At 41.3% G+C, this 27,994-nt stretch overlaps 1 protein-coding gene and 1 long non-coding RNA gene across 3 annotated transcripts; both read left to right on the top strand.

The window, feature by feature from the left end:
• On the top strand, window positions 1–27,924 carry LOC145447740 (uncharacterized). 2 transcript variants are annotated; one of them, XM_080325996.1, is made up of 4 exons: window positions 1–211; window positions 15,152–15,277; window positions 18,699–18,824; window positions 27,669–27,924. In XM_080325996.1, exons 1-4 carry the CDS (start codon window positions 25–27, stop codon window positions 27,917–27,919), a joined length of 690 nt encoding a protein of 229 aa, XP_080182122.1. In that variant the 5' UTR covers window positions 1–24; the 3' UTR covers window positions 27,920–27,924. The 2 variants fall into 2 exon arrangements, with proteins under 2 accessions (XP_080182122.1, XP_080182123.1); XM_080325997.1 differs by lacking the exon at window positions 18,699–18,824 and having other exon boundaries at window positions 10–211.
• LOC145448383 (uncharacterized) lies at window positions 1,995–9,589 on the top strand. Its single transcript, XR_013917889.1, has 2 exons — window positions 1,995–6,815; window positions 8,827–9,589. It is a non-coding gene; the product is annotated as an uncharacterized LOC145448383 (long non-coding RNA).
• Window positions 27,925–27,994: the final 70 nt, after the last annotated feature.

Here is a 27,994-nt window from a genome sequence, read left to right as displayed (position 1 = left end):
GTACTTTTGCATGTGCAATGTGGAATGGTATGCGGCGTCGCTCAGCGATTCATGGCCTCTGTCGCCCTAATGTTTTATCGCCTACTAACAGATACTGACGAATGCTTGACGGATCCGTGTGGTGACACAGGAATCTGCAACAATATCGAGGGCTCGTTTTTCTGCACTTGTGCGTCAGGTTACACCGGCGGAGCAGGCGACTCGTGCGTAGGTATGTAGTAACGAATGTAACATTACGAATCTTTACTATTTATGATACCGTCTTCGTGCATCTTTTACGCTTAATCATAAAAGGTAAATTATCGAATGTTCAGATTTTCGGATATACTCACAACTATTATATACACTTTGACTTTGTTTTTACGCCGTCTCTGTTGATGAGACGCGCGTGGTTTACATGCTGAAAATGGATAATTCAAAAAGTATGTGCTCTACCAAACAAAATTGACTGGATCGGGAATATTATAGGCATCGGAGAAAGTATACCGCGGTGAGGCTATATAAAAGGAACCTTCGTCCCGGTATTTTTTCGACCATACTGGTTTCATTGCACTTCTTGGCAATGTTGTGGGATGATCATGACTTCGCAAATGTGTTATTTCGAGCAACGTTCATAGCTTTTTTTATGTATCGTATGCTGCAGCACGGTTACTCAGGGTTACAAGGCTTCCTCGGTGGAAAATAGTATCAGAACTGTAATTCTCGTGACTGAATTACCTTTCAGTTGCGAGGAGCGTATATATAATGTCAGTACTCCAAAATATCGTCTTTTACTTCTCGACTCGAATCGTTAAAATTAATACTTGATTCAGATTCGAGTACTCGAATCATTGTGCCCAGCCCTAGTCTTGGATTCAGATACACTCCTATTGCAGGAGTCGACAACTCCTGACACGCGTGCCACGAGTGATGGTGATTTTCCATGACTCGCCAAATGATATGACGCACACGATTTATTATAACCAGCATGTTCATTGCAGAAAGCGGAAAAGAAGTTCTCTCTCAGGCAGTTTTACTCGAATAGCCCGGAATCAATATTAAATATGATGATGGACATAGCGAATCTATCCTAAAATTAGGCTTGTTGGTATCACGACTGTGGAGTCGGTAAATTTTACCACCGACTCCAGCTCCTACTCCGACTCCATTTTGATCATACCGGTTCATAATCCTACTCCGACTCCACATATTCTCAATATAGCGACTCTGACTCCTACTTCGACTACAAATCTTCAAACGTACCGACTCCTACTCCAACTCCAACAGGATTACCAATTTACTTCGAAAATTATATGCCACAGTGACGCGTATAAGACTATCATATACCATTAAACATATGTAAACATATGATTACCGTTGGCAAACAAAATTGTTTCATTGTGGTACAGCTCGAATTATATTCACTATACAATTAATATGGAAGAATGCATCACTTCCTTTTTCATATTTTATAAATTTTTATAGCATTCTATACCATAATATGTATGAATTCTTCAAACATGACATATATATATATATTAGGGTTGTTCCAAAAAAAAAAAAATTTTCAAATCTCACTCGCCTACTGACTAAATCGTCAGGTCGTCCATGAAAATGATGCACACCAAATTTGACTCAATTCCAACCAGTCAAGGCCGTGCAATCTTGAATTGAAATTTTTAATTTATTTAAAAAAATTGAAAAAAAAAATTTGTCAATTTTTTCTGTCAACCCCATGAAATTGTTGCGTAGTCTTCAAAGACAATGCAAAACAAATTTGAGTCAATTCCGACTTGTAGAAGCGGAGTTATTCGCGTTTTTCGTAGATATTTGTCGGATTCTCCTTGATCCGGGGATTATCAACGAAAAACTCAAATAGCTCCGCTTCTACAAGTCGGAATTGACTCAAATTTGTTTTGCATCGTCTTTGAAGACAGCTCAACAATTTCATGGGGTTGACAGAAAAATTTGAGAAATTTTTTTTTCAATTTTTTTTAATAAATTAAAATTTTCAATTCAAGATTGCATGGCCTTGACTGGTTGGAATTGAGTCAAATTTGGTGTGCATCGTTTTCTTGGACAACCTGACGATTTAGTCAGTAGGCGAGTGAGATTTGGAAAAAAAGTTTTTTTTGAACAACCCTAATATATATACATATATATATATATATATATATTTACCTATTAGACTACTTTGGTGGACAGTCCTGTTTTGAAGCAGTTGGGCGACAATTATCGCCAACAGAAGGAGACAAGTTAGGCGTCTGAAAATAACTGGATTGGTTTTGGAATATCGATTCCGCGCTTTGTCACTGGTGATTTGCGGTTTATATCGCAGCGTTTAGAATATACACGAAATGTCCTCCAACTGCGGTCGCCCTAATTTTTCCCAACTTTTGCAATACCTAATAGACCACTTTAGTGGACATTTGTTACTTAGGGAGACAATTCGCCATTTTGAATTACCAGACCATGACCATTGCTGTTACTGAACTAAGGTGGACATTGACGTCGTATTATATGACAATGTTCGGGAACCAGTTTCGTCAAAAGAGTCATTTACCAATGACAATCACTTTTGACGTCACTATTTGAAATCCACGACGTCATCCTTGTACGATATCGATGATCGCGATACATAATTCGCCGTTTGTTTGTTTTTTATTCATGGTGTTTTGACTAATTTGGTAGTTTTAGAGTATGCCTATATTCATTTTTTGATTCCGTATTCACCGACTTTTAGCACAGCCCACTCCTAGGCTTTTATAAATCACCGCTTACGCGGATCACATGACGACGAGGAGCCTAGATAAACCTCCAACACTTGGGTAGGAATTCTCGTGTCGTCCTCAGCCGGTCTCGAACCAACAACCCATTGGTGTTGCAGCTGTGGATTATACCAATGACCACGCCATTTCACCACGCACATATTTGCGTTTGAAAACTGCTGTGAAAATACGGAACATGTGTCTTTATAAGAAGCTACAGTTGGCCATGCTGCAGATTAGATCACCAGTTCTCTACGGCTAGTATGCAAATAACTACGACATTCAATAGCTACCTTGCTGCGATAGCAGATCTCAGTTACCATAAAATAATAAATATATATTCATTTATTATAATCGACCCTAATATCCATCGGAAGCTTCTTGTTTCATGGACTTGGAGTGTATTAGCAGGTATAAGGCAATTTTCGGCTTAACGTAAGGCACACTTTTTGATCAATTATTACTAGTGCTGCAAGACAGAAACCTTCGAATAAAGACCACTTTAACATGTCTCTACCTCCTATCTCAGACTCTCGTCATGTTAAAGCCGCTTCAAATCGTTACGGATTAGCTGGAAATTAGTCAACTTGATTAAAATAACTCCATTAAAGGGTGGTGGGATAATTTTTTGAAATTAAGGACGACGAAAATGAAATGAGCTGACAAGCAGGTAAAATACGGGTAAATATATTTCTCCAGTGATAGTAACATGTATTTTCGTCGGACCAATTTAGATTTCATGAAATCAATCCCAGTTATGCAGGGCACACCGATGTCTCTCTGCCTTGATTCGAAGTTTTTACTGATTGCAAAGTCGCCATTCCTAAAATCTCATCCACAGAGACATCAATTGCATTCCTCAGCAACTCAGCGTTCGAATATTTCTCTGCCACTTGACATTGACTGATCCAGGGCGTAAATGATGCCGATTGCAATTGAGAATGGGCTATGCCAATGAATGGTATTTATGAGTTGAAAAAGCATTTATGGTACTTCACTTAGGCGTTGATACTAGAGCTGTGTATGTGCTGGAAACTTTGCGAGCTTCAGGGAAACTAAATGGTAACCCACTGAACTTATAAAGCACATTAGATATTTTCTGGTCTTTCAATATCACCAGAACCCCCTTCTTGTCATAAAGTAATAAAAAACATTGGTGATTTAACACGATATATGGATACAATTAGTTATTAGATGGTATTCACCGAATGTGGAGGATGACATGAAAAAGGACGATGACTTTTGATAGGAATAAGATCTGTCACGATGCCAATTAGTCTTATAATCCGCCTGTAAGAGTACTATAGGAGTGCTGCAGAGCAAATGATAGAATATCATAAATATCAAATTGTAGCGTGAAGGAATGCACCTTGGACCGATAAAGAATATAGATATTGACTATCACTTGAAAAATATATTTACCCGTATTTTGCGTGCTTATTGTGGTCGTGAATTTCAGTGTGTAAACTACTCTATTGGAAAATTATCTCACCATCGTTTTAACGTGTCTATTTCAATGAAGTGGACTAATTTACAGCTAATATGTGTCATCAATTTCTTTCATTTTCTGGCGATGTAGGCCCTTGTCAAGATCAAAACAAGTGTAAAAGACATTCCTGCCTCTTCAGGCATAAATGGAACACGATTTTTGGTCATGTCGGTGTGACGAAATTGGTCACCGTAAATACTATTATTTCAAAAATGACCGAAATTTCCATTTGACTGGCCTCGGCTTCTACGCAGCGGGAAATCCAGCAAACCTAACCAAACATTCGCCGCATTCATAGACACGCCTAGATCTCCAATTCAATCATGCTCGCTACCGAGTGAGAGCGTGGCGAGATAGCGTATAGTGGAATAATCCACAACCGCAAGACCAGCTGGTTGCGGTTTCGGGTCCGACCGAGGTCGACTCCAGAATTTGTACTAAGGTAATAAAGGTTTATCTCGGCTTCTACGTAGCATCTCATTCGCGTAATCGTTGTCTTATGAAGGTAAATATGGCATAAAAAACATCGGCATGGTGTAAAATGTGAACAATGTAGTCGAGCACCGTGAATATCAAACAATAACGACCACAATTGTTGCGGTACGCTATATTGCGGCGTGAAAATTGCTTTCATGAATCGCATCGATCTGATGTCGTCTATGCTCACTGTTCATACTTTCGCAGTTGAAACACATTAACCTAGATTTACCGGCTCGGAGTCGAATGAATCTTCACTAATCTATACTACAACAGTCAGAGTGGGTTTGTTGATGCAGCCATCCACCAGTAAAACCAGATTCGAAATAGTGAAGTCATGTAATATTGACCTTGATACCGATAGATTTCCTTCATGTGTAATTTCGTAACTAAAGCTATATTTGTCGCCAATACTACGTTGAATACGCGTTTTGTAAGGTATCATAAATGTTACGGGTAATAACCCTGCTCGATCAATTATAATTACAATTATCAACATGGCCAAAGCGTCAAACCCTGTATAAACCAATCCCAACCTATCTTCATTTCGAATTGCGAACCTCCTTGATTACCTTGGCGCTTGATGGGGTCATCATCATTGTAACCGAGGTATTGCACGCGACGTAATATGATTTAATAGGCTCCAGGCTCCGCCCATGTCTGCAGGCCTGTGCTTCAAATCCCGCACTGATCATAAATATCATTTAAAAAAATCCGGATTCCAGCCATTCACTTATTAAATTGTCAGCTTACTCTAAAAAAACACTGCACACCAAATTTGGTTCAATTCTAACAAGCATAGGACTCCGCAGATCAAATTAGAATTTTTAATTTATTAGGTAAAATTTAAAAAAAATCAAATTTTTCTGCCAACCCCATGAAATTGTTGAGCTGTTTTCAAAGACGATGCAAAACAAATTTGACTCAATCCCGACCAGTAGAAGCGGAGTTATGTGAGTTTTTCGATTATAATCCTCGGATTATCCTGGATCGGTGGATCATCCGAGAAGTTCACGTTTTTCATAGGCGGGCTATCCGAGGTTCCGTCTCGGTCGTTCACACCACTGGGCCATACGAGGTACCGCTGCGTTCGTCTTCGGGCCCGGCGTAGACCGATACCCGATACGATCGTATCGGACTTTCAGCCGACTCGGGATCGGCCTTCAAAAAACAGCGTATAGCGCTTTTTTCAAAGTTTTTTTAATCACCGATTTCTCGCCAACCGAATATCGTAGCCGGATAAATTTGGTACCGGCAGACGCGTAATTCGATTACGATTCCAACGATGCCCGGGAAATGGGGCTGGGACGCGTAGAAAAAAGTTTTCTTCTAAAAACCCGTGATGGTACGCCAATACGGGTTACGCAATTGGTTTTTCAATCGGTCGGTATGAGAACAGAGATCGAAATACCGATCGACAACCGCTGGTCTTAGGGGTTCGACAGAGTTATCCCCGTTTTCCTCTCGTCGAACTGAACGCGATGATATCCGATTCAACGGCTTGGGACCCGGGGTTGGCCCGGTATTGGCGTTTGAAAAGTCGGTTTTTGTCTCCCAAAGGCTACCGAATTCGCAGAATATACAAATCGATCAGTAGCTTAGGAATAGCCTACTTTTATCACAAAAAATTCAACATGCCGCCTTTCTTACAGAGATCGGCACAATTCACAATGTTGAATTAGGTCGATGACTTTAGTATTGTATACGTACGCGCGACCAATTGCGTGCCATCAACTGGTAAGGTCTCATGTCCGCTGTCACCGAGTGATTGAAAGATTAGTTTCAGCGTATTAGCAGGTTATTGTAAATGGACGTTACTTTGGACGATGGACTAGCAGATGATGTTGAATGATGCAGAAGATGTATTAGCACCTCATGGCCCTAAAGTTTCATGACAAGTATATTAGCATGAATCCTATAAACACGAATCTTATAAGAAAAGTTTAAGATGCAAACATGCGTGAATGAGTTACTTCCCAATCAGTGTTTTCATCGAACGATTCGTTCTGCGTATTGAAGAGTATTCCACATAGCTGCTGAATTCTGCGTACAATAGCGTATAAATTTGGATCGCCACGCCGACTCCATTTCCATGACAAAAAGTGAGTATTGAATATAGAACGCATTTCTCTTCTGTTGTGTTATATTTCACGCGAACGGGTAAATACTGGACAGGACAGTCGCCAAACGGATACTGCGGCCTATGATCTTTCCCTCACTAATTCAATTCATGTCGTAATAGATTTTCACTTCGTAACGCGCTTTCTGATACATTTTTAAACGTCTATGTGAGTAGCAACGGATTCAGAATCCTCCTTGATAACGTGTTCACATAACTCAATTAGTAAAATGTTGACTGCCCGCTCAATATATCTGAGAATATTTTGATCGCGTAACGTTAACTTTATATTGTTTCCCGATTAATTTCAAATAATTCAACTAGATACTGATAAATATTGATATTGATAAATCGTATTTAAACGCTGTGTGAGGGAGCATATAGTTACGATAACATCTGCATTTTCGTTTTATTGATTCTTTTTAAAATCCAGTGTGTGGCCTATGCCTGATCGATACGATTGTCTCGGTCGTGAGACGGACGCAATTGTTCACTAACACGCCTCCTTTGATCTAAGATATCTGGCGTTGTACCGGTCATAGACGGTTACAGTCTTTTTGTAATGATAATTTTTATCAATACGCGTACATCAAGCTATATATCATATACGCGAGCAGCGTATAACCTGTTCAAATGCTGGTTGAATACAGAAAAACGAATTTTGCGCGTGTCGGCAAGACCTGACATGCAAAGTCTTCCCTGAACACGCTTCACCTAATCGGAGATATAATGCGTTATAATGGTCTTATGATGTTGCAGTACTGTGCTGTGGATGGCTTCTATCGACACACATGTACCCAGCCATTTATAAGCTATTTTATGATGATAAAACCTGTTCAAAGTGTGGGTTCTATACGGCAAAACATTACGCGGCTAACGATGTCGGCAGGCTTGATTGAATTTTCACAAATGCCCTTCCGACATGGCAACATATTTGCTTTTATGAGACTTTTAGGCACTTGCAAATTGTACAAGATAGCTGCAATTCAAAAGAATTCATTACTATCAATCTATTGGACACTGGCATAGCAACAAATTGCCAACGTGACTAGTGAGGCCGTACAAATGAGCCCGCAGACTTTGCCGTAATTTAGCTGACTGGTGTATATAATAACGCGCCATAAACAGCGATATCATAAGTTCTGGATGTCATACACTATAGCTGTTCCCGCCAATGATATATGCCGATCATGACGCCAATAAATCGCACGTGGTGATGTGTATTGCCTTTCATATTGATATGAAAGAAACATCACTTATACTGCGTAGAAACGACGCCCGCGTGTCACCTATGTGAGACAATATACCCTGTATTATGATTGTCTTTCGAATTGGCAGATTTGCTAGATGTCTAATGCCATGGATAACAATACTTTATTCGTTATCATTAGTTATCATTGATCACAAAAACAATAGCATAGTGACTGTGAAGTGGCTGCCGCGTTGTGTAATCGACACGCGGTGTGAGTCATCTTACGCAAACCGCAACACGCACGCTCAAATCGCATGTACTTCTGAGTTCATTACTTGATAACTGCATAACGTAAACACACGTCACTCAGGACTCTTTCGATAGATGATATAGCTGAGAATTCGGTCAAGCGATCACTATAACATAATAAGGATTAGAAAGGGCGTCACGGCCAAATGAATACCAGTTTTCTCTTTTCTCAGATGAGAAAACGAGAACACTCGGTACAATTAAACTATGATTTCCACCGCAGTCGCCGTCAAATTAGCTCGGTTGGTTGAGCATTGAAACGTAGAATCTGGCGATACGTTAGTCGTTGGATCAAGTCTCTGGGATCGGATTTTATGATCATTTTTGTGAATCCACTTAAATTTTTGCATATAGGCCCGCCGTTCAGTAGCTCAATCTTTATGAAGCAACCTGTCATGCTGCATTTTTGTTTTGAAATTTACTGAAGTTGTGTATCATCTCCAAACGCGTGTGTACTGTGCATGTAGTTACCAATCGCTGCATTATTTTTCAGCCACTACAAACAATCGAGACGTCAAGCAAGATAGCTGGGAACTCACTCCAATGAATTTGCCGTCGAGCTGTTCAATGCGTGACCGATAAGTGCAAGCGGACTGCGGAGGCTTCATATAATCAGACGCAAATGTGAATATCACTCCCTAGTCTGCCATAATGAGCAACGATGATGACGTTATACGCTCTGATCTCTTCAACATCAGTCAGTCAATATATGTAATGTTGCCTTGCCTTGACTTGAACTGACGGGGGTCGTAATTGATACCCGAATCTGACTGCTTCTTACCGTGTTTTATTATAGGGAAACTAAAATATCTGTACTCGTGGAAATTATTAGTTAGTGCAACGTATACAATGTAGAATTGTGGGCTGTAAGCCTATATTGAGCGTTGTAACCGACGCATTGTGCGAATTCGATCCTCTGGTATTTAAAGCTGATACCATAATATGTTTGATAAGTGTTTGATTTGACGCTCTCCTGCCTCAGCATTGTGACGTTATGAAATGACAAAACAATTCAACTAATTTACTACTTGCACTTGGCTGCTTTCCAATCCTATGTTGCCACATTTCAGCCTGATCATAATTATTTGTTTATGTTAGCTTTTGCAGAGTCATTTTATCCGTGTTTGTGATGACGAATAAACCAGCTCGATTTTTCTATCAACACTCCTGCATGGTATGAGCGGATGACATGAGCTACGTAGTTGAATTTAATGTTAAACGTATATGCTTGATTGATGTCAGGCGTTTTCGACTCAGATATGTGTTTCTGGTGACGATGATAGGTTGATTACAATAATTTATGGAATTGTAGCAAACTTACGAAGGTATGGAAAGCTGTTTGGGGTCACATAGTCCGTTAGACCTTGCGTATAATTCGAAAATTACGAGATATATTTTTATTTATTATGCTAGTTGGTGCTGTTCTCCTCTCTCTAGCAACGAAATTGTTGTGGATGTGGAGAGGGGATGATTACACCCGCAGCCATATTAGGTCACATTTTATATTTATCTGCTTTGACTACTGCGTTCTGAGCAATATATTATTCTTGTATAGGTAAAAGCCATCAATCCAGGGACTGTTACATAGCATCTCGCCTCACATTGATACAATTAAGAATCCTATATCTATTCGGTGATCGCCACTTTGACCGAATGTAGCACTTTTGACCTATGCAGTCTCCATTTAGATGCGACCACGTGGACCTGGTAAAATGTTTGTATAATTATTGATTGATTAGGTCAATAATATTGATAATTGCGTTTATATTGCTATAAATTGTTTATCCTCTCAGTCCGACTTCCTGTGCGGTATGTAATCAAACGATATTGAACTCGCCTATACGCAGGCTACTAAACTAAAAGAAGCGCACGATTCAAAATTGGTATTTTTTCACTGTTCAATAATAATTCGGGATGGGATGTCAGTTGCCCTGTGGGGTCCAGATTGCCACGACATGAATATTCGGTGCCAGCACTTTAGGCACCCGTACAAATACATTTTCATATCGAAGTTTACGGTCAACATAAGGGCAATCCCTTTCGACTAATGTGTTCTCGCTGACGATCTTTTTGGCACACTTCTATGAGACCCATGCTCGCCCAAACTTCATATCTTCTTACATCTTGGCGTGGTAATGGCCAACGCTTAGATGCCTACTTTCATAAATGATGCGTATTTTTTGTGGAGGAAGGGTGCCTAATAATCAAAACATTTATCTACATGAAATCGCGTATAGTGCGAGCAGAATTAAAAAGATGCAAAAATTTTCAAATAAATAGCGTATATTAATTGTTCATTCACGAAATCATATTTGGCACCCTTAATAAATACCGCGCTTTGTAGTTTCATCATTCTCCTCTTTGTTTAATATGTCGCAATGCATCTTTTGTACCGCACTGTACATTGTCTGGCTTGAGCGGAAACAATAATTTGAGCAAAATTAGAAATAAAAGTCGGGTGTCCGCGGAGGCTCGAGACGGTCCAAAGGGGGTCCGCAAGGACATAAAAGGTTGAGAATAACTGACGTAAGGTATATTCCTTATGCTCGCAACTGACAGAGCATCTTCAAGCGGCCTTGACACAAGCAAATCAACGACCTATCAGCTCAATATATTGGGTGCGAGAAATACTACAGAATATTTATCATGCTATAACCAATACATATATTTGATAGAGCTGTATTAAGGTAAAGCAGTAATTCTTTTTCACAATGTGTATCACGGGTGTTAAACAACATGTAACAATGATGTAGTGCCTTTTCGCCTTTGCTAAGAGCTAATATGGGCCCAAATATTAGGAGTCGACATTAAAATCGTACTACCCGCGGTGTCTACCAAAATCGCAACTAGAACTTATGTTGAGTCATCACAATGGTGGTCAGCATTTTTTGTGTCGTCATTTTTTAACACAGTGTATAAATGCCTAAAATCCCTATATATACCGGAATGGTTCGAACTGAGTGAATCCTAAACAAAAACTATCATGTATGCAAAGCGGTGTCATTTTATACACGCGAAAAGTGGGAGAAAATCCCCCCTATTGGTTGTCGACTTAATGCCACTTTTCAAAATACGGGCTTTATACAGGGGTCAAAATGTCGCCATTGTAACTCTAAATTCCTGCTACTTCATGGCTTGATTTCTTTTGTAAGGGGCAAATGAGGGACTAATGAGCGTGGTCCCAAACGGATTTGCTTAACAGACGATACCAACTGAGGGAAAAATGTCGTCAAGAATTAGGGGGACACAAAATTGTCTCCCTATTTTTTTCGTCCCCCAACTGCTACAAAAATAAGTACGATTGTCTCCCAAAGTAGCCTAATAGGTAAATATATCAAGAGGACTGCCCTTATGCTGACCGAAGACTTGGGTATATATACAAAATACATATAGGTTTAATTGTCCCTGTCCATAGGCGTCTAAATGATTGGTGCCGAAAGTTCCTACCTTGGCAATCTTAACCTCACAAGACAAATACCATCCCGCACGGAAAAATTATATGCTAGTGAAGAAATAACAATTTGAAATCGTGTGCGTCTTTTAGTTTAGTAGCCTGCGTTTGGGCGATTCTATATTTTTTTATATAGCAGACCATGAATAACATCATGTTACGGAGTCATACCAACGGGCCCTACAGCTTTCAAGACACCTCACTCAGCTCTACCGGTAAATCCGATTACGTGAGCAGAGAGGACGAAATATCGATAGCAATATATATCAAATTCCTGACCGATTTTATCATGAATTATCGAAAATTTTCTCGCTCTGCGCTGGCCCACTGGGCTGTACGGCTAATTTCGTGGCAAAAGCGAAAAACGCGATTGGGAGTAGTATTATCACCCTATGGAAGCCCAACTCCCAAGTCTTTGGGGGGGGGGGCTGACGAAATCCTCTTTCTTTCTTGCCAACGGGTATACGCCCGAAGATGTTTGATTATCATTGAGGGGTCCTACGTTTTCAAACACACCTTACTCAGCTCTACCTGTAAATCTGATTACGTGAGCTGATAGAAGATAAAAATTGATAGCAATATATATGCAATTCCCGATTATTTCGACCGATTCAATCATGAATTATAGAACTTTTTCGCGCTTCGCGCGTTTAGGCGGGATACGGTGACTCAGTAATTGGACCGCAATGGAGATGATAAGTAGCGGTAAACAGCGGATTGCCTAAGGGGTTCTATCGGTTTATCATCATATAGGGGGCCTAAGACCAGTTTTGGAGGGGGCTGACGAAGTACTGTTACGGCCCTGCTATTGTGTATGAGTCAGCAACTATTGCACACTATACCAGTGATTCCCAACCGCGGCTCCCATATACGTTTGGAAATCACAAAAGTAAAAAATAAATGTATAACAAAAATAAAATTAGGTCTGGTGTTTATAAGACCAATTCCCCTGTCGTGGAGTAGCGATACTCAGCAACGATTTCGTTACTTAACTCACGCCAAAAAGTATATTCTCACTCAAAGGCGTTGGATCGGCACTCAAATGTTAGTCAGCTCAACACCTGGTTTAGTGCAGGTGGTGTTACAACACATTTTCCCAGCGGTATCTGACCATCAAACCAATGGATCATTTGATGCATATAACGGGCATATCAGCAGCTTTATTGATGAGCTGAACCGCCGCATTGACGGAATGAATGCCTTTTTGCCCATCATCAAAATGTTTTCAAATCCTATCGCAGTTAATGTCGCCAATGCCCCTAATAATTTTCAACTTAGTCAGATATCCAGCTCAAGCAATTATTAAAAAGTGAAGACTTAGTTGACTTTTGGAGTCAAGTTCAAGAGGGAAAGGATCCCAACTTGACAACCAATACCAAGAAAAACGATTCTCTATTGTGATCAACTTATGTATGTGAAGCACTTTTTAGAAAAATGGTTAGAATAAAAAATCAATATCGCAATCGATTTACCGATGACCACCTCAAGCAGCTAGTGCGTACTGCATTCTTTGCAATTACGCCTCGCTTTGACACACTTCCTGAAGCTCAAAGCCAATGCCGAATTGGATATTAAATATATTTGTAATGAACATTGTTCAGAACGAAGTTTGAGAAGCAGTCAAACAGCACATGTCAAGTATTAAGGGACTAGGACTAGTACTAATACCCGAGCAGCTGAGCTACATTACAAATTATTTTATTTTTGTCAAGGGGGAAGCAGCGTTTGGTTATATTTACTAGGGATGGTGTGAACGTGAGGTTCACGTTCGCGTTCTGTGTGTGAACCTCTGAAATTTAGAGGTTCGCGTTCACAACAGAACCTTGGTAAGTTCTGCACTGTGAACCTTTTTCATATATCACAATTTTCACTTCATTTCAACTTTTTTTTATTCGAATTTATTGCATTTCAACTGCGGGCCACTCTATGCATGGCGCTGGCAGCATGAAATATCAACACAAAACGAGCATGCACTTTAACAATTTCAAAAATTTTACTTGATTTGTTATAAAAGTTTGCTCGAAATATCCAGCTTTCCCTTTGTGAATATTTAGTGACTCTCTGCTGAGCGCTTGACCCGCAATCACAAAACACCACGAGCGAAATAAACTACATGTAGTCAGCAAATGACGCTTATTCAACCAATCAATGCGATTGATATCGTTTTTTGATGTAACAAATCTAGCAGGCGTATAAGAGTATAAGAGGTCAATCTTGACTTCATATGTTTATTGTATCATTAAAACCAAATCCGTACGATCGAGGTGTTGGCTACAGCTGTATAACTTGTGGGGTAGCCTAATATCGATAGCAAAAATAAATCTGTTTTACACCCTGCTCAATATCAATGTAGCAATACTCGGACGCCGAATACATTGTCCGGTCTAGCCAAGACCGTTACGGCGTAAGCTTATATTCCCTGGCAAGTCCTCGTCGAAACTGTTGGCTAAGCGACGGATGATATTGATTTTATGGGAGTATTATATCATTTGATTGCCTCAGTTGATACATTTAGCGACGTTTAAAACGCCAATATGTACTTCAGCATTGTGGCATTATGTGGCCCGAGTCGTCGCTAGGTATCGTATATTAATATAGGCTATCACTTCATTGAAGGATAGGGTTGGTATTAGCAATATGACGTCGCGTGACGTCATGAGGTTCACGTCCGCGTTCACACAGAACCTTTCTAAAAGGTTCGCGTTCACACGAACCTGAACCTTTTAGAGGTTCACACCATCCCTAATATTTACATCAAGTTTACAATCCAGACGAGGTACACACTCTGTCGCCGTATCATGGTATAATTCCAAAAATTGCGTCAATATGTGACTGCATCTCTAAGATGCATTTTGCGATTTTCTTCCACTATGAAACTGAATTGCTATTGGCAAATAATGTCCAATTTTATCAATATCGTTACTAATAATAACTATTTAGTAATCATTAGTAATTTACAGATACCTTTGAAAGCAATTGTTTTCATAATAAAGAAGTTGGAGTCGGAGTCAGGGTCATTTTCAAAAACTCCGACTCCAGCCACTATAGTTTTCATTTCACGACTCCGAGTACGACTCCAAACATTTTGAGACCCCGTCTCCGACTCCATTAAGCAAAAAATCAGCCAAACTCCGACTCCTCTCGCCACAGTCCTGGTTAGTATGCTTGCGGACTAGTCGTTGAGTCGTACCTCAACTCCAGTTTGGATTCTCTTTCCCATTACACAAGTGCTTGTGTGGGTTCGCATGCTTTTATAGTTCCGCCATATCCAACCATATCGTGTCAAGAATTGACGCTAATATAATAGAGAATGATCCAAAGCTGTCTTTTTGCAATTTGTCATGTTTATCAATTGTGCAATTGACAGATATTGACGAATGTGCGGCATCTGATGACGCGTGTGGTGATACCGGAATCTGTGTTAATCGTGACGGCTCATATAACTGTACTTGTTCACCGGGATACGAAGAAGGAGTTGGTGGCCCCTGCGCAGGTAGCCTACACTATCACGCGTTAATGTTACATGCCTATTCATTTAGCGTCAATGTATAGCCCAATCATCCCGTGCACCAGAATATAAATTATATGGTATATCCAGTTCTCTGGGCTCGAAGGGGGCCAGAATTATGTCGTGAATTAGCATAAATAGGAGTATTTTTTAATCAGAGCAACTTTTTCAAGAATTTGTCGCGCTCGGCGCAATTTTATGTTACCAAATATATTGGATATTGGGTACTCTTCCCCCAAGAAACAATCCGCATGATTTATAGAAATGGGCATTTCGGCTCCGGCCATTACCGCGCCGCGACGAACCAGACAGCGATTGGTAGAAACGTACTGCCCTTATGCTGACCGAAAACTTCGATATACATACATATATGTTCAATTGTCCTTAGCTGTCTAACTGGCTGGCGCCGGATATTCCTGTCCTGGCAATCTGAACCCCACAAAACAAATGCCATCTCGCAGGGAAAAATCAATTGCCGGTGAAGAAATAACAATTTTAAATCGTGTGCGTCTTTCAGTTTAGTACGTTTAGCCGATTTCAATATCTTTTGACATAGCAGACAGGAGGTCGAGAAATGACGTCATGTAATGAAGTCATTATATCAACAGGTACCTTCCGCCCGAAGATGTTCAATTATTACACTGGTCGATTTTTTTAAAACTTTTTTTGTTTATTTAGAACGATTAATTGAGTTTGTTTATTTAGAACGATTAATTGAGTTTATCTAATTTGACGATGCTGATTCTGAATTTGCCGTCAGAATTCACTCATCACGTCACAATTTTTCCAAAAAATCGAATGAAAATTTTACTCAGATACGGCTGTATTAACGACGTTTAGGTCCGTATATGACACGAAACACATCCTACAACGTTCTCAGCTCACTTTATTGGATATGACGTTTGATTATCTTGCACTAAAAACCTCAAGATAATCAGGATCCTTAGTATTTCCAAAAAATTTAGATACAACTTCAATGAAGGAGAGTCGTGCATTTTTTTTCCAGATCCGCCTTCCTAATAAGAAACAGGGGGTTCTGGGGAGTGTTCTGATTTGAGCTCCAGCAAATACACCCTCTATTGTATTACCTCAAGTGAGGAAACCTTTCGTGAATGTATTTAGGACGTACTCTCTCTTTGATCAAAGCCTTTAAAAACTTTTTCATGAGACACAGTTCAATTATAGAAATTAAGCATGGGACGGCAACGACCGATTTTGCAGCTTCGCTCCCCTTCGCCGGGGCTGGAGTGGAGAATTGTTTTGCGTAAGCGACTGTAGGATTTCTGGCAATCCAAAAGCTATCTTCCCGGGCGCAGAAATTATTGAATCTGGTCTTGATCGAAAGCTACTGTTGCACCGATTCCGAAAATATAAATCAAAATATTGATCGGGCACTGATCCACCGAGAATCCGTCCTCCAAGACTGAAATATCGGCATTGTTCAAACAATTGGAGAGTCGCAACGGGTTATTGTTATGGTCATTGTGTTGCGTTTACCCGATTGTTCTAAACAATGCCGATATTTCAGACAGGCTATGCAAAATCTCCAACTAGAACAGACCTGGGCAAAGTGCGGCCCGCGGGCCAAATGCGGCCCGCGAAGCTATTACGTGCGGCCCGCGAGAGGTTGCTTGGAATTCAAAACATAAAACCTGCTTTTTCAATGAATAAAAACATAGGCTGTATCTAATGAACAGGAAATTCGTTTACTTTAAAGACTGTTTATAAATATGCCACTATTACGCTGCCTATATCGATTACGCTGCCTACATACTTGACATGCGTAATCCAAATTCAAAATAAAGGCAATGTGCCAAAGTATGACTAGCAATTGAAGTCACAAGAAATTCCTCTTTCCATATAGTTTAGTTCAAACCTTCCTTGTTGCCATTGTCACATTACGCAGTATACGGCATGTGTTTCAATTCGTTACATGTTTCCAAATCCCTAATTCGTAAAACAAGTGAATCAGTGCTCGCGATTACTATATGACTCATCATATCTATCACCCATAATGGATTAACGAAGTCGAAACTGAAATTCAAAGAAGGTACGATACGACCAATCGAGGTTCATAGACTTCCGCAGTTAGGTTAAGAATTTTGAGCACTGAATATTTGCATACTCGAGTCAGAGGTAAACCCGTCCTTCCATGTTTTTGGATTTTATTCAAAGTCGTATGACAAAATCACGAAACACTCGGTCAGGGGAGGACGAAGTTCAGAAAAACTATACTGTACAAGCTTCGCTCAATAGAAAGGCTATTTCAGCTGCACACTGCTCGGAAGACAGCGACCAAGAAAATAAGCTTTGTACTGTTGCATATGCATTTCAGTGCAGTGGTTCTCGAACTGGGAGACGTGAAAGCATTAGAAGGGTGGCGCGAAGCCGAAGATTACTGAAAAAACTTTCGCGCTGCTCGCGATATAACACCAGCTTATAGGTGTTGCTCTGTGTATTGGCCGACTTTGATATGTCACAATTCTCTCATCAACAGCCATAATCTTCCATGCCATCAAACTATCAGTTGGGATTGCTAGCATTCTGATTGCACTTTTTATTATTTTGTGATATCATGATAAGGGGGCGCGAAATTGTTCACTGTCATAAAGGGAAGCGTGCCTAAAAAATTTTGATAACCACTATTTTAGAGTCTTGATAGAAGAGCGTGTATAGGGGTTTAAAGAGACCCAAAATGTATCATGTTTAACATTGTTTCAAATCATGACATCAAATAGATAAATTTTTAATTAGCCGACACTTTCTCATTGCCGAATATCATTACATTCACTGACCAGCATTTATTAACAATATAATTTAGAAATAACATTAAAATACGCTGAAGAATATAGCTAAAAATTTTCACGCGGCCCGCCTACCTATTAAATTTTCTCATTTGGCCCGCGGAGGAAAATAATTGCCCACCCCTGAACTAGAACTAAAACTACTCAATTTTTTAAAACTCGCAACTAGAACTAGAACTACTCACTTTCAAAGTCCGCAACGGGAACTAAAACTACTCAAAAAACCGTTAGTTAGTTGACCGTCAACGAACTAAATGGTTAGATTGTACAAGTCTGAATAGACAGTCAATTCAATGTTTCTATCTCTTGATATTTATTTAAATTTTGCCTCATTCACTGCTACTTGGCAATATATTCAAGGGGAATGTTGGTCCTCATGCCTGAAATTTTTGACATGCAAGATTTGGAATCATATGTAATATCATTCCCATTCTCCAGAAGTTTTTCCTAATATGAAGGGTATAACTGGATTGAAGACATTAGAAGAAATTTATTTCCTCCTGCTTTATCCATCAAATAGGCCACAAATATTACTAGTAATTAGATGGGTTATAGCTTTAATTTATAGGTAACTTCATGTCTAACGTCTGTGCCATTGACAGATACTGACGAATGTGCAGCAACTGACGATCCTTGTGGTGTTGCCGGAAACTGTACCAATCTCGTCGGCTGGTATAAATGTGCTTGTGTATCGGGATACACCGGAGGAGTAGATGGTCCCTGTACAGGTGCGATATTCAGATAAGCATGCTTGCTCTTTAATTAAGTTTCAACTGCACCTGCGCGCAAGGGTACGACGCGACAGTGGAAGGACCCTGCGCTGGTGTGATAATAACTCTTAACCGATGTGTTTTATTGTTTTGTATTTTCTGCATGTGTTGTCTGCTGGCGGATGATTACAGTCTGGTGTCAAATTGACAGAATACAGAAAATCAGAAATTTGTAACACACACACACATGTCATATAGACTGTTATGTTCGTGCATTTTACGTTGGTATCGTTTGTCTCTTATTTGTCTAGGATTAGTAATTACCGCCAATCATTATTTCCTCGTGTGTCGTGCTTCGTATTTATACCCCGTGTTCTGTTGTCTCGTGGCCATTCGTTGAACTGAACTCTGGATCGTGTCGCCTGTCCTAAAGTTATTCTGGTGTTAATATATACTGATTTCATATTGCAACCTCGTCGTATTGAGTTATTGTTCTAACAAGATCAAGAACATGTCAATTGGTGTCAGAAGTCGGATTCATATTTATTTCTGCGACCGAGATACATCATGGAAGCAAGTATATTGAAGCTTCTAGAGAAGCAGCAGGAAATGATGGCGAAGCAACAAAGGCAGCATGAAGAAACCATGGCCAAACAACAGGCACAGTTGGAGCAGCAAAATGCTCAGCACAAAGAAGATTTGGCGCAGCAAAAGTTACAACATGAAGTTATAACGAAGTTAACGCAGAGGTCGAGTCCCGGTGCGTCAACATCCGAAGCTACCGCTCCCAAAAGAGAAATGGGACCAATATCTGCAACGATTCAACCATCACTTTGCAATTTACGGTAATTCCAACATGGAGAAGAAAAGGGCGTGTCTACTCTCATGGGTTGGATCTGAAACGTACTCGCTCCTACGTAATCTGTTTGGTGCTGCTGATGTCAGTGCGCAAACTATCGACGCGTTGACTGGGAAGTTTGTCTACACCCGTGGTTCTCAACCTTTTTTCCTCCAGCGCCCCCTTTCAAAAATTATCGTGCTCCAGCACCCCCCAAACTTCATAATGTAAGGAATGTAATAAAAACAATAAGTAAGAGGGAGGGCCGTAACAGCACGTCGTCAACCCCCTAAAAACGATTGCCTTGCGCACCCATAGCGTGATAAACCGAACTTTTGCGGGCTTCGCCTCCACGAACCCCCTATCGTGATTTCGATGGTCAGCAAAGTTTGTGTGGCCTGGTCACCCTAGGTACCAAAATTTTCTATAATGCATGAATGAATAGATGGTAATTACATATATAAGTCGCGATAAACTGATCGAGTGAGCTGTTGTATAGGAATATAAAGGGCACGTAATTGATAATTAAACATATTCGGGCGTGTCCGCAGGTACAATTATTCGTTACCAGGGCCGTAACAGCACTTCGTCAGCCTTCCCCCCAACAAAAACGTTGGTCCTGGGTCTCTGCGCACATAAAATCGACGTCGCGCACAACAAATCCGAAGTTATTACCTTTTTTTAGTCGATACGCACTGTTGTCCAGAGGTCAGCGCAGTGAGTTGTTGAGTGTGCGCAGACTCATCAAAACTTGAAGCGAACATTGTGAGGTTTCTTGGAAACTGTAGGGCCCGTTACTAATAATTAAACATATTCGGGCGGGCGAACCCGTTGGTATGACTTCGTTGCATGATGTTATTTCGTGACCCCCTGTCTTCAATATCAAAAAATATAGAATCGCTCAACGGGGATATCGCCAAACAGGAATATCCCTGTCACCCAATCGTACTAAACTAAAAGACGCACACGATTTCAGATTGGTATTTCTTCACTGACATATAATTTTCCCCTGCCAGATGGAATTCGTCTTCTGGGGTTCAGATTGCCAAGACAGGAACATTCAGTGTCAGTCATTTAGGCGCCCATGGACAATTAAACATATATGTATTTTGAAGGCTATATGTAACGAAGTTTTCGGTGATAATTTGCTCTGAATACTCATTAAGGATATGTACTATGACCACATCATCTACTGCGAAGCCGTTTTTCTCCAGCGCCCCCCATATCGCCCCCTGAGCGTTTCCGCCCCCTTCAACATCGCCAGCGCCCCCTGGGGGCAAGGTTAAGAACCACTGGTCTACACGCTTCAAGGACTCAATTCATGTGCAAGCAGCCAGGTACGAATTTTACAACTGTAAAATGCAACAGTGACAATCGATCGCTACTCTACCCGGAATCTCCAAAGATTGCAACTTCATATGCTCAAAAGATGGCTCTGATCAGAGCTACGTTGATGAGCTAATGCGCGATCTCATCATTAAAGAAACGCCGCACGCGGATGTGAGACGGCATTGTCTAACACAAACCAATCCATCCCTTGACGACGTTCTCAAAGTAGCCGCAACATACGTGAGAACGCCGGAAACTGATAGGGTTTTCCAAGGCGAGAGTAGCGGTAAAGACACTTCCGTCGTCAAGAAAATGACGGGAAGTTATCAGAAGGGGAAAAACCTTCCAAATCCAACCAAGGCAACTTTCCAGAAAGACTGGAATCCTGCAGCCGCTGTTTCATCGATCACCAGAGAAAAGACTGTCAATATCGACATTCAGTATGTCAGAGATGTGGTCGTAAAGGTCATATCAAACCTGTGTGCATGTCAACCAAACCTAGTATCACGCAACAGGTCACATCCGTCAATTTCTGCTCAGTGCCGCTCCTCTCCTTCGACATCGATCAACTATATCGACGCGTAGGAAACCAGCTCTGGATCAACTCCAGCATCAACGGCATTCCGTTGCCGACACAGTGGGACACTGGTGCACCATCCGCCATGGTGAGATTGACTGGGTACAAAACTTTGGGCTCTACGAAAACTCTCAGCATACCATTGCTCTTTCGTAGCGTATGGCGACAAGCCACTGAAAGGTATTTGCACTGTAACCGTGCAGGTGGGTTCTGAAGTTCGAGTTGGCTTGAAATTGGTAGTTCTCGACGAACACCGTGGGCAAAACATATTTGGTCTCGATTGGAGCGATGCTTTCTCCATGACCGCTAAGTGGACGTCTGCTTTGGATGCAATTTCCTCGCAGATGGTCAAATCGCAATCATGTAATACTATTAACATTTGTGATTCGAGCGACAAATTGATATCGTTTCAGTCCAAATTTCCTTCCGTTTTCTCTAATGTATTAGGACGATGCACCAAGACGAAGGTGACAATTAACTCATATCTTCATGTTGAAGATATATGGCATATGTGGCGTAAAATAATAGAATGCTGATACAACTGGTGCAGGATAAATAGATCAGCACTCACCTGGCAAGCCATCGGCTGACATTTAGTAATAAGCCAGCGCACCACGTCTAGTAATGAGCCAGCACACCACGTCAAGGTTTGAGCCACGCGCTGGATTAGGCAATATCTATTATTCCCTGTGTGCACTGTGCAAGAATAGACCTAATCAAATCTCTGCCGCATGCAGAGACGCGATGATTATCGGATATGGGACTTTTCTAAAAAAAATCAGAGATTTGATGATGATTGGCCCATATGTATCGAATTATGTTTTCTTGATCGATACACGTAATTCCACGTTTATTCGATATAATCCTTGAAAATAGTGCTTAGACCAAACAGGGGCCCCTCTTCGGCCAGGGGGAGCGACCGCCCACCTCACCCAACCCAAAAGCCACCCCTGGTTGTGGGTTCGAGTCCGACCGAAGTCGACTCCAGAATTCGTACGTAAGTGTTGGAGGTTTATCTGGGCTCCTCCTCGCCATCTCATCTGTATAATCGGTGTCTTACAAAAGCCTAGAAGTGTGCCGTGCTACAAGTCGGCGGTTACGAAATCTAAAAAATATCGGCCTGGTGCAAATGACAATTGTGGTCGACAAACACCATGATTAGCACAAACAACATTAGGGTTGAGTAGATCGTAAATGCCGATAAAGCAAGTCTTCTCGCCTCGACGCACTTACGCGCAAGCTCCACTCTCGCACGCTGCGCGCACACGTATATAATAACATACACTCACTAAAATTTGACGCAGTAAGCAAGTAGTGGAGGGGTTGCCAGTGAACCGTCCCTCGGTGAACCCGTCCCGTGAACCCGGCCCTCGGTGAATTCCGCCCTCGGAAAATTTTGAAATTGAGTGTATTAACTAGTATTAATATGAATTATTAAACTAATGTTATTATCAACTGATTTGTCGATCTTGTAAGGAGGCCAGGACATGCGTAGATCACGCAGTCACGGAGTGATCAGATCACGGGATCACGATTGCGTGGTCGGCTCATTGTTGAATTGACTTGGCGAGGGGCGGACGTGCGACGTTCGACATCCTCGTATCTGTTCAAGTGTTCATGACATCGCATTGGGTCTTATCGCATTGTATATTGTGTGTGACTTGTTCAGATAAAAAATATATCCCAAAGATTGTTATTGCTCACATATCAACCACGCGTGGTCTGCTCGTTATTGCAACTGTAGGTTGAGGTCGGGTGTTAAGGTTGGGTAGGGTAGGGGGAGGGAGACATTAGGGTTCGGGGAGTGGGACATTGTGTTCGGGTAGGATACTAGGGTTGGGGGAGGTGGCGTATTAGGGTTGCCGGAGGTGGGATATTAGAGGGTTGCCAGAGGTGGGATATTAGGGTTGGGGTGGATATTAGGGTTGCCGAAGGTGGGATGTTAGGGTTGCCGGAGGTGGGATATTAGGGCTGGGGGTGGGGAACATTAGGGTTGGGGTAAGATATTAGGGTTGCTGGAGGTGGGATATTAGGGTTGCCGATGAATACAAAATTTCCCGAGGGCCGGGTTCACCGAGGGACGGGTTTACGGGACGGGTTCACTGGTAATCAGTGGAGGATATCGGCATACTGGTAGACGGGAAACTGTCTACGGGCCGGACAAAATTCAGTCGCGCGCCGTATGTTGCCCGCCCCTGTTCTAGACCGTTGAACCAGTACCATATGTATGAGTTCAAAATTAACGGAAACTTTGCACGTTTGAGTACTATATTCCAAATTTGAAATCGAAAGTTTCATATTCTCGCAAGTCCCCTTGATGCAAGTTGTACCAGTTACAAGGATAGGAGCACATTGATTTGTATTGTGCGACAAAACAGCTTTTAGTCTTATGCCAATGTCTTTATAAGACCTTGAACATCGGTACAATAGACTAAAGAGGGTTCGCCGGCAAAGAAGAGCGTGTATTCACGATGACGATTCATATACCAAGCAAAAGTGGTATCAGTGCCAAGTAGGCTATATGTTTGACTTTCAATCTGGAACCTACAATAAGAGCAGATTCATTTGACACCTCAGGATGTTCGCGAGCTACAGGCATTCCTGGGCAAAGTCTATTATTATCACGCGTTTATTCTTAATTTTACGAATAAACCCGCTGCCTTGTACCGTCTCCTTCAAAAAGACGCAAAGTTCATTTGGAATACGGACTGTGACGCTGCTTTTCGCATTCTAAAAAACGACGTAATCGACGCTACGCAGTTAGCTCATTATGATGTAAACAAGCAGCTCATTTTGTCAACTATGATGCTTCTCAATTCGGAATCGGAATATCAAACGATCACAATGGCGAAGAGAGACCGATCGCGCACGCATCGAAAACGCTTTCCGATTCGCAAAAATCCTACTCTCAAATAGAGAAGGAAGCTCTGTCAGTCATTTACGGAGTCACTAAATTTCGTCAATTCTTGTATGTTAGAAAATTTACGCTCGTAACGGACCACAAACCGCTTTTAGCTATTTTCTCGCCATACAAGAAAATTCCCGTGATTACAGCGCAACGCTTACAGCGATGGGCACTGACGCTCATGGCTTACCAATACGATATTCGCTATAAACCGACTGATCAGCACGGAAACGCCGACGGTTTATCTCGCCTACCAAAGGGTCCAGACCCTGAGTTTGACGAACTGGAAATTCTTGAAAACGCGGAGATCGTTCACGTTATCAATATGGCATTCGATGGCTTACCGTTAACTCGTAATGAAATTCGCGACGCGACGCTGAAGGACAAAACCATGAAACTAGTAAAATTATCTGTCACTCATGGTAATTGGAATCCAAAGACGCACATTGATGATTTTTCTTGGTTTACGACTCGCAAACATTCGCTTTCTCTGCACGAAGACATAGTCATGCTCAATATTGACGGTTTTCAGCGCGTAGTAATTCCGCAGTCGCTTCGCTCGCGAGTCTTATCATTGTTGCACGAAGGACATTGGGGTATCGCGAAAATGAAGCAGATGGCTCGACGTTACATCGCATGGCCTTCCATTAATCGCGACATTGAAAATCTCGTTAAGAGTTGCGACGCTTGCCGCAAAGTAATGAAAGCGCCTGATCGTCAGTATCGCGAATGGCCAAAAACTTCTGAAAGCTTTGAACGAATTCACTTGGATTTCGCAGGTCCAATAAACAATAAAATGTTTCTTGTCATCGTCGATGTGCATTCGAAATACCCTTTCGTTTAAGTAATGAAGGTCGGTTCTACCACAACCTCGTGTGTGGTCAACGCTTTGAGGGAAGTCTTCTCTATCGAAGGCTTGTCCATAACAATTGTCACGGATGGCGGGCCGCAATTCACATCAAATGAATTCGATACGTTTTGTTCTAATTTGGCAATCAGCCATATCGTATCACCGTCTTTTCGCCCGGCTTCGAACGGGGAAGCGGAGCGATTCGTCCAGACTTTAAAAGCTGGATTAATAAAAAATTGCGACCGGGGAAAAGATCTCAACTTTGCGCTCTAAACACTTCTCGCTACGTACCGATGTGCACCGCACCCGGGCATAGACTGGAAAACGCCTGCCGAGATTTTACATGGTCGACAGCCGCGCAATTTGTTAAGTTTGTGCTCGCCCTTCGACAAATCGAAACCCGTTACGCCTAGCTAGACAATCAGTCACTCATTTCGAGATTGGTTCCTCGGTTTACGCTCGCAGTTACCGAAGTGGACCAAAGTGGGTTGCTGGCGTGGTGACGGAAATACTGGGGCGTGTTGTGTACGTTGTAAAAACAGATCATGGGTATTGGAGAAGGCATAAGAACCAACTCCAACCACGCTTGATTTCAGCTGGCAATAATACAACCACACAGGAAGTTGCTCAGCCTCTACAGTCCCAAGCTGAGCAACGATTGGCCCGGAATAGGGCACAACGTCCTGCAGCTAGTCCTGCTCGATCGTCGGGCAGACGTTATCCGCTTAGAATTAGGACCCAAACTGATTTCTATCGGCCAACGTAAAATTACCTTGTACCTTACTTAAACTTACAGGGGAGGACTGTTATGTTCGTGCATTTTACGTTGGTATCGTTTATCTCTTATTTGTGTAGGATTAGTAATTACCGCCAATCATTATTTCCCCGTGTGTCGTGCTTTGTATTCATACCCCGTGTTCTGTTCTCTCGTGGTCTTTCGTTTAACTGCACTCTGGATCGTGTCGCTGCCTAAAAGTTATTCTGCTGTACAATATACTGATTTCTTATTGCAACCTCGTCGTATTGAGTTATTGTTCGAACAAGATCAAGAACATAACAAACTTTAAATTTATGACGCAGTTATTTAGTTCAACTTGATTCAACTTTATATAGCTGCTGATCACCATCACACACTTGCTGAGAACATTTTTCAGACAAAGACTATTCACCAAGAGAATCTTATACAACTGATGGTAAAACTTGTGAAGGCAATGGAATTGTAACATTTGGTCCATGTGAAATCGGAATTGGATGATTTTTGACATTAAATAAAAAACAAAACACATGAGCAAGAGTAATAATCTTTTCCGTGTCCATGTGGCTCTCTCCAAACCATATTGGCATACCAAATGGTAAATATTTTTGTTTCCAAATGCTTCACAGCCTCAATGTCGCTTAATTATTTATTCATTGTGCTGTGCATACCTCTTCTTTACATTGCCTAGGCCCAGGTCTGATTTCAGTTTTCTGATGTCTGATTTCAAAGACTACTCCAAGTCGTTTCTTTGTCTCCTATCTTTTCATCGTATCGCAGTCTTGTGATGTCTTGAAAGGAAGAAAATATTAATAAATTGATACTGATATCAAAAACTATGTCTAGATAATGACTTTTTACATACTTATAAAAATTAACTTTACTTCTACTTGAGTAGAAATTGACGCCGTTACTTCTGCTTCTACTTGAGTAGAAATTGATGTCGTTACTTCAATCTTCTGGAGTACTTTTACCACCTCTGAGGACGTCACAATAGTGGTAGCTAATACCTAACAGCAAGGAATACGTCACAGAACAGGTTGTTTTTAGCACTAAAATGCAAAATTTTAAATCGCTGATTGTAAAAAATCTTAACGCGAGAGAAAAAAAGCGACTTCATATTCGTAATCAGCGTCGAAAATTGACTTAATATAGTCATCATTTTGGCCAGAAAACAAAAATCATGTTGACCAGTGTTATTTACGGGTCCTGCAGTTTCCCAGACACCTCCCTCAGCTCTACTGGTAAATCTGATTACGTGAGCAGAGAGGATAAAAATTTGATAGCAATATATATATGAAATTGCCGATCATATTGACCGATTCAAACATAATTATTGAAAATTTTCGGGCTTACGCGTTTAGGAGAAATAAGCCGTCTCACTAAACAGTACAAAAGAAGTCGATCATAAGTCGTGGCATAAAGTAACAAGGCAATTAGGGTCTGGGGATGACGCCCCCATCAGTTCGGCTCATCACCCTATGAGGGGCCAAAGTCCAACGTGTGTTTTTTTGGGGGGGGCCTGAAGAAGTGGTGTTCCGGTCCTGTAACCAATCCTGTTAAAAAGTGATGTTGCATGTTTCATTGACTCCTTAAATGTCATTTCCAGATATAAATGAGTGCGTTGTGGGACAAAGTAACGAATGTGTGGATAACGCTACTTGCGCAAACACCATTGGATCTCACGATTGTAACTGCGACGCTGGATACTCTGGAGATGGAAAAGTAAATTGCACGGGTATGCATTTTTATATCTCTTGTGGTTTACATCACATAAATTCGCCTGATTCAGTGAGTAATAGTAGGCTACAACAATCATCATCACAGACAGGGATAATTGCAATTGTGTTTCATCACTAGAAATATCGGAATTTCGAACTACCTAGAACTGTGGTTCCCAACGTGGGCGATATCGGGGGCCGATAGGGGGGCGAT

The sequence above is a fragment of the Botryllus schlosseri genome, chromosome 10 (genome assembly GCF_051294905.1).
Source record: "Botryllus schlosseri isolate E-star chromosome 10, Bs_hap1, whole genome shotgun sequence".
Lineage (NCBI taxonomy): Eukaryota > Metazoa > Chordata > Ascidiacea > Stolidobranchia > Styelidae > Botryllus > Botryllus schlosseri.
Note: the sequence above shows the minus strand (reverse complement) of the source record. Positions and strands in the feature narration are given on the sequence as shown.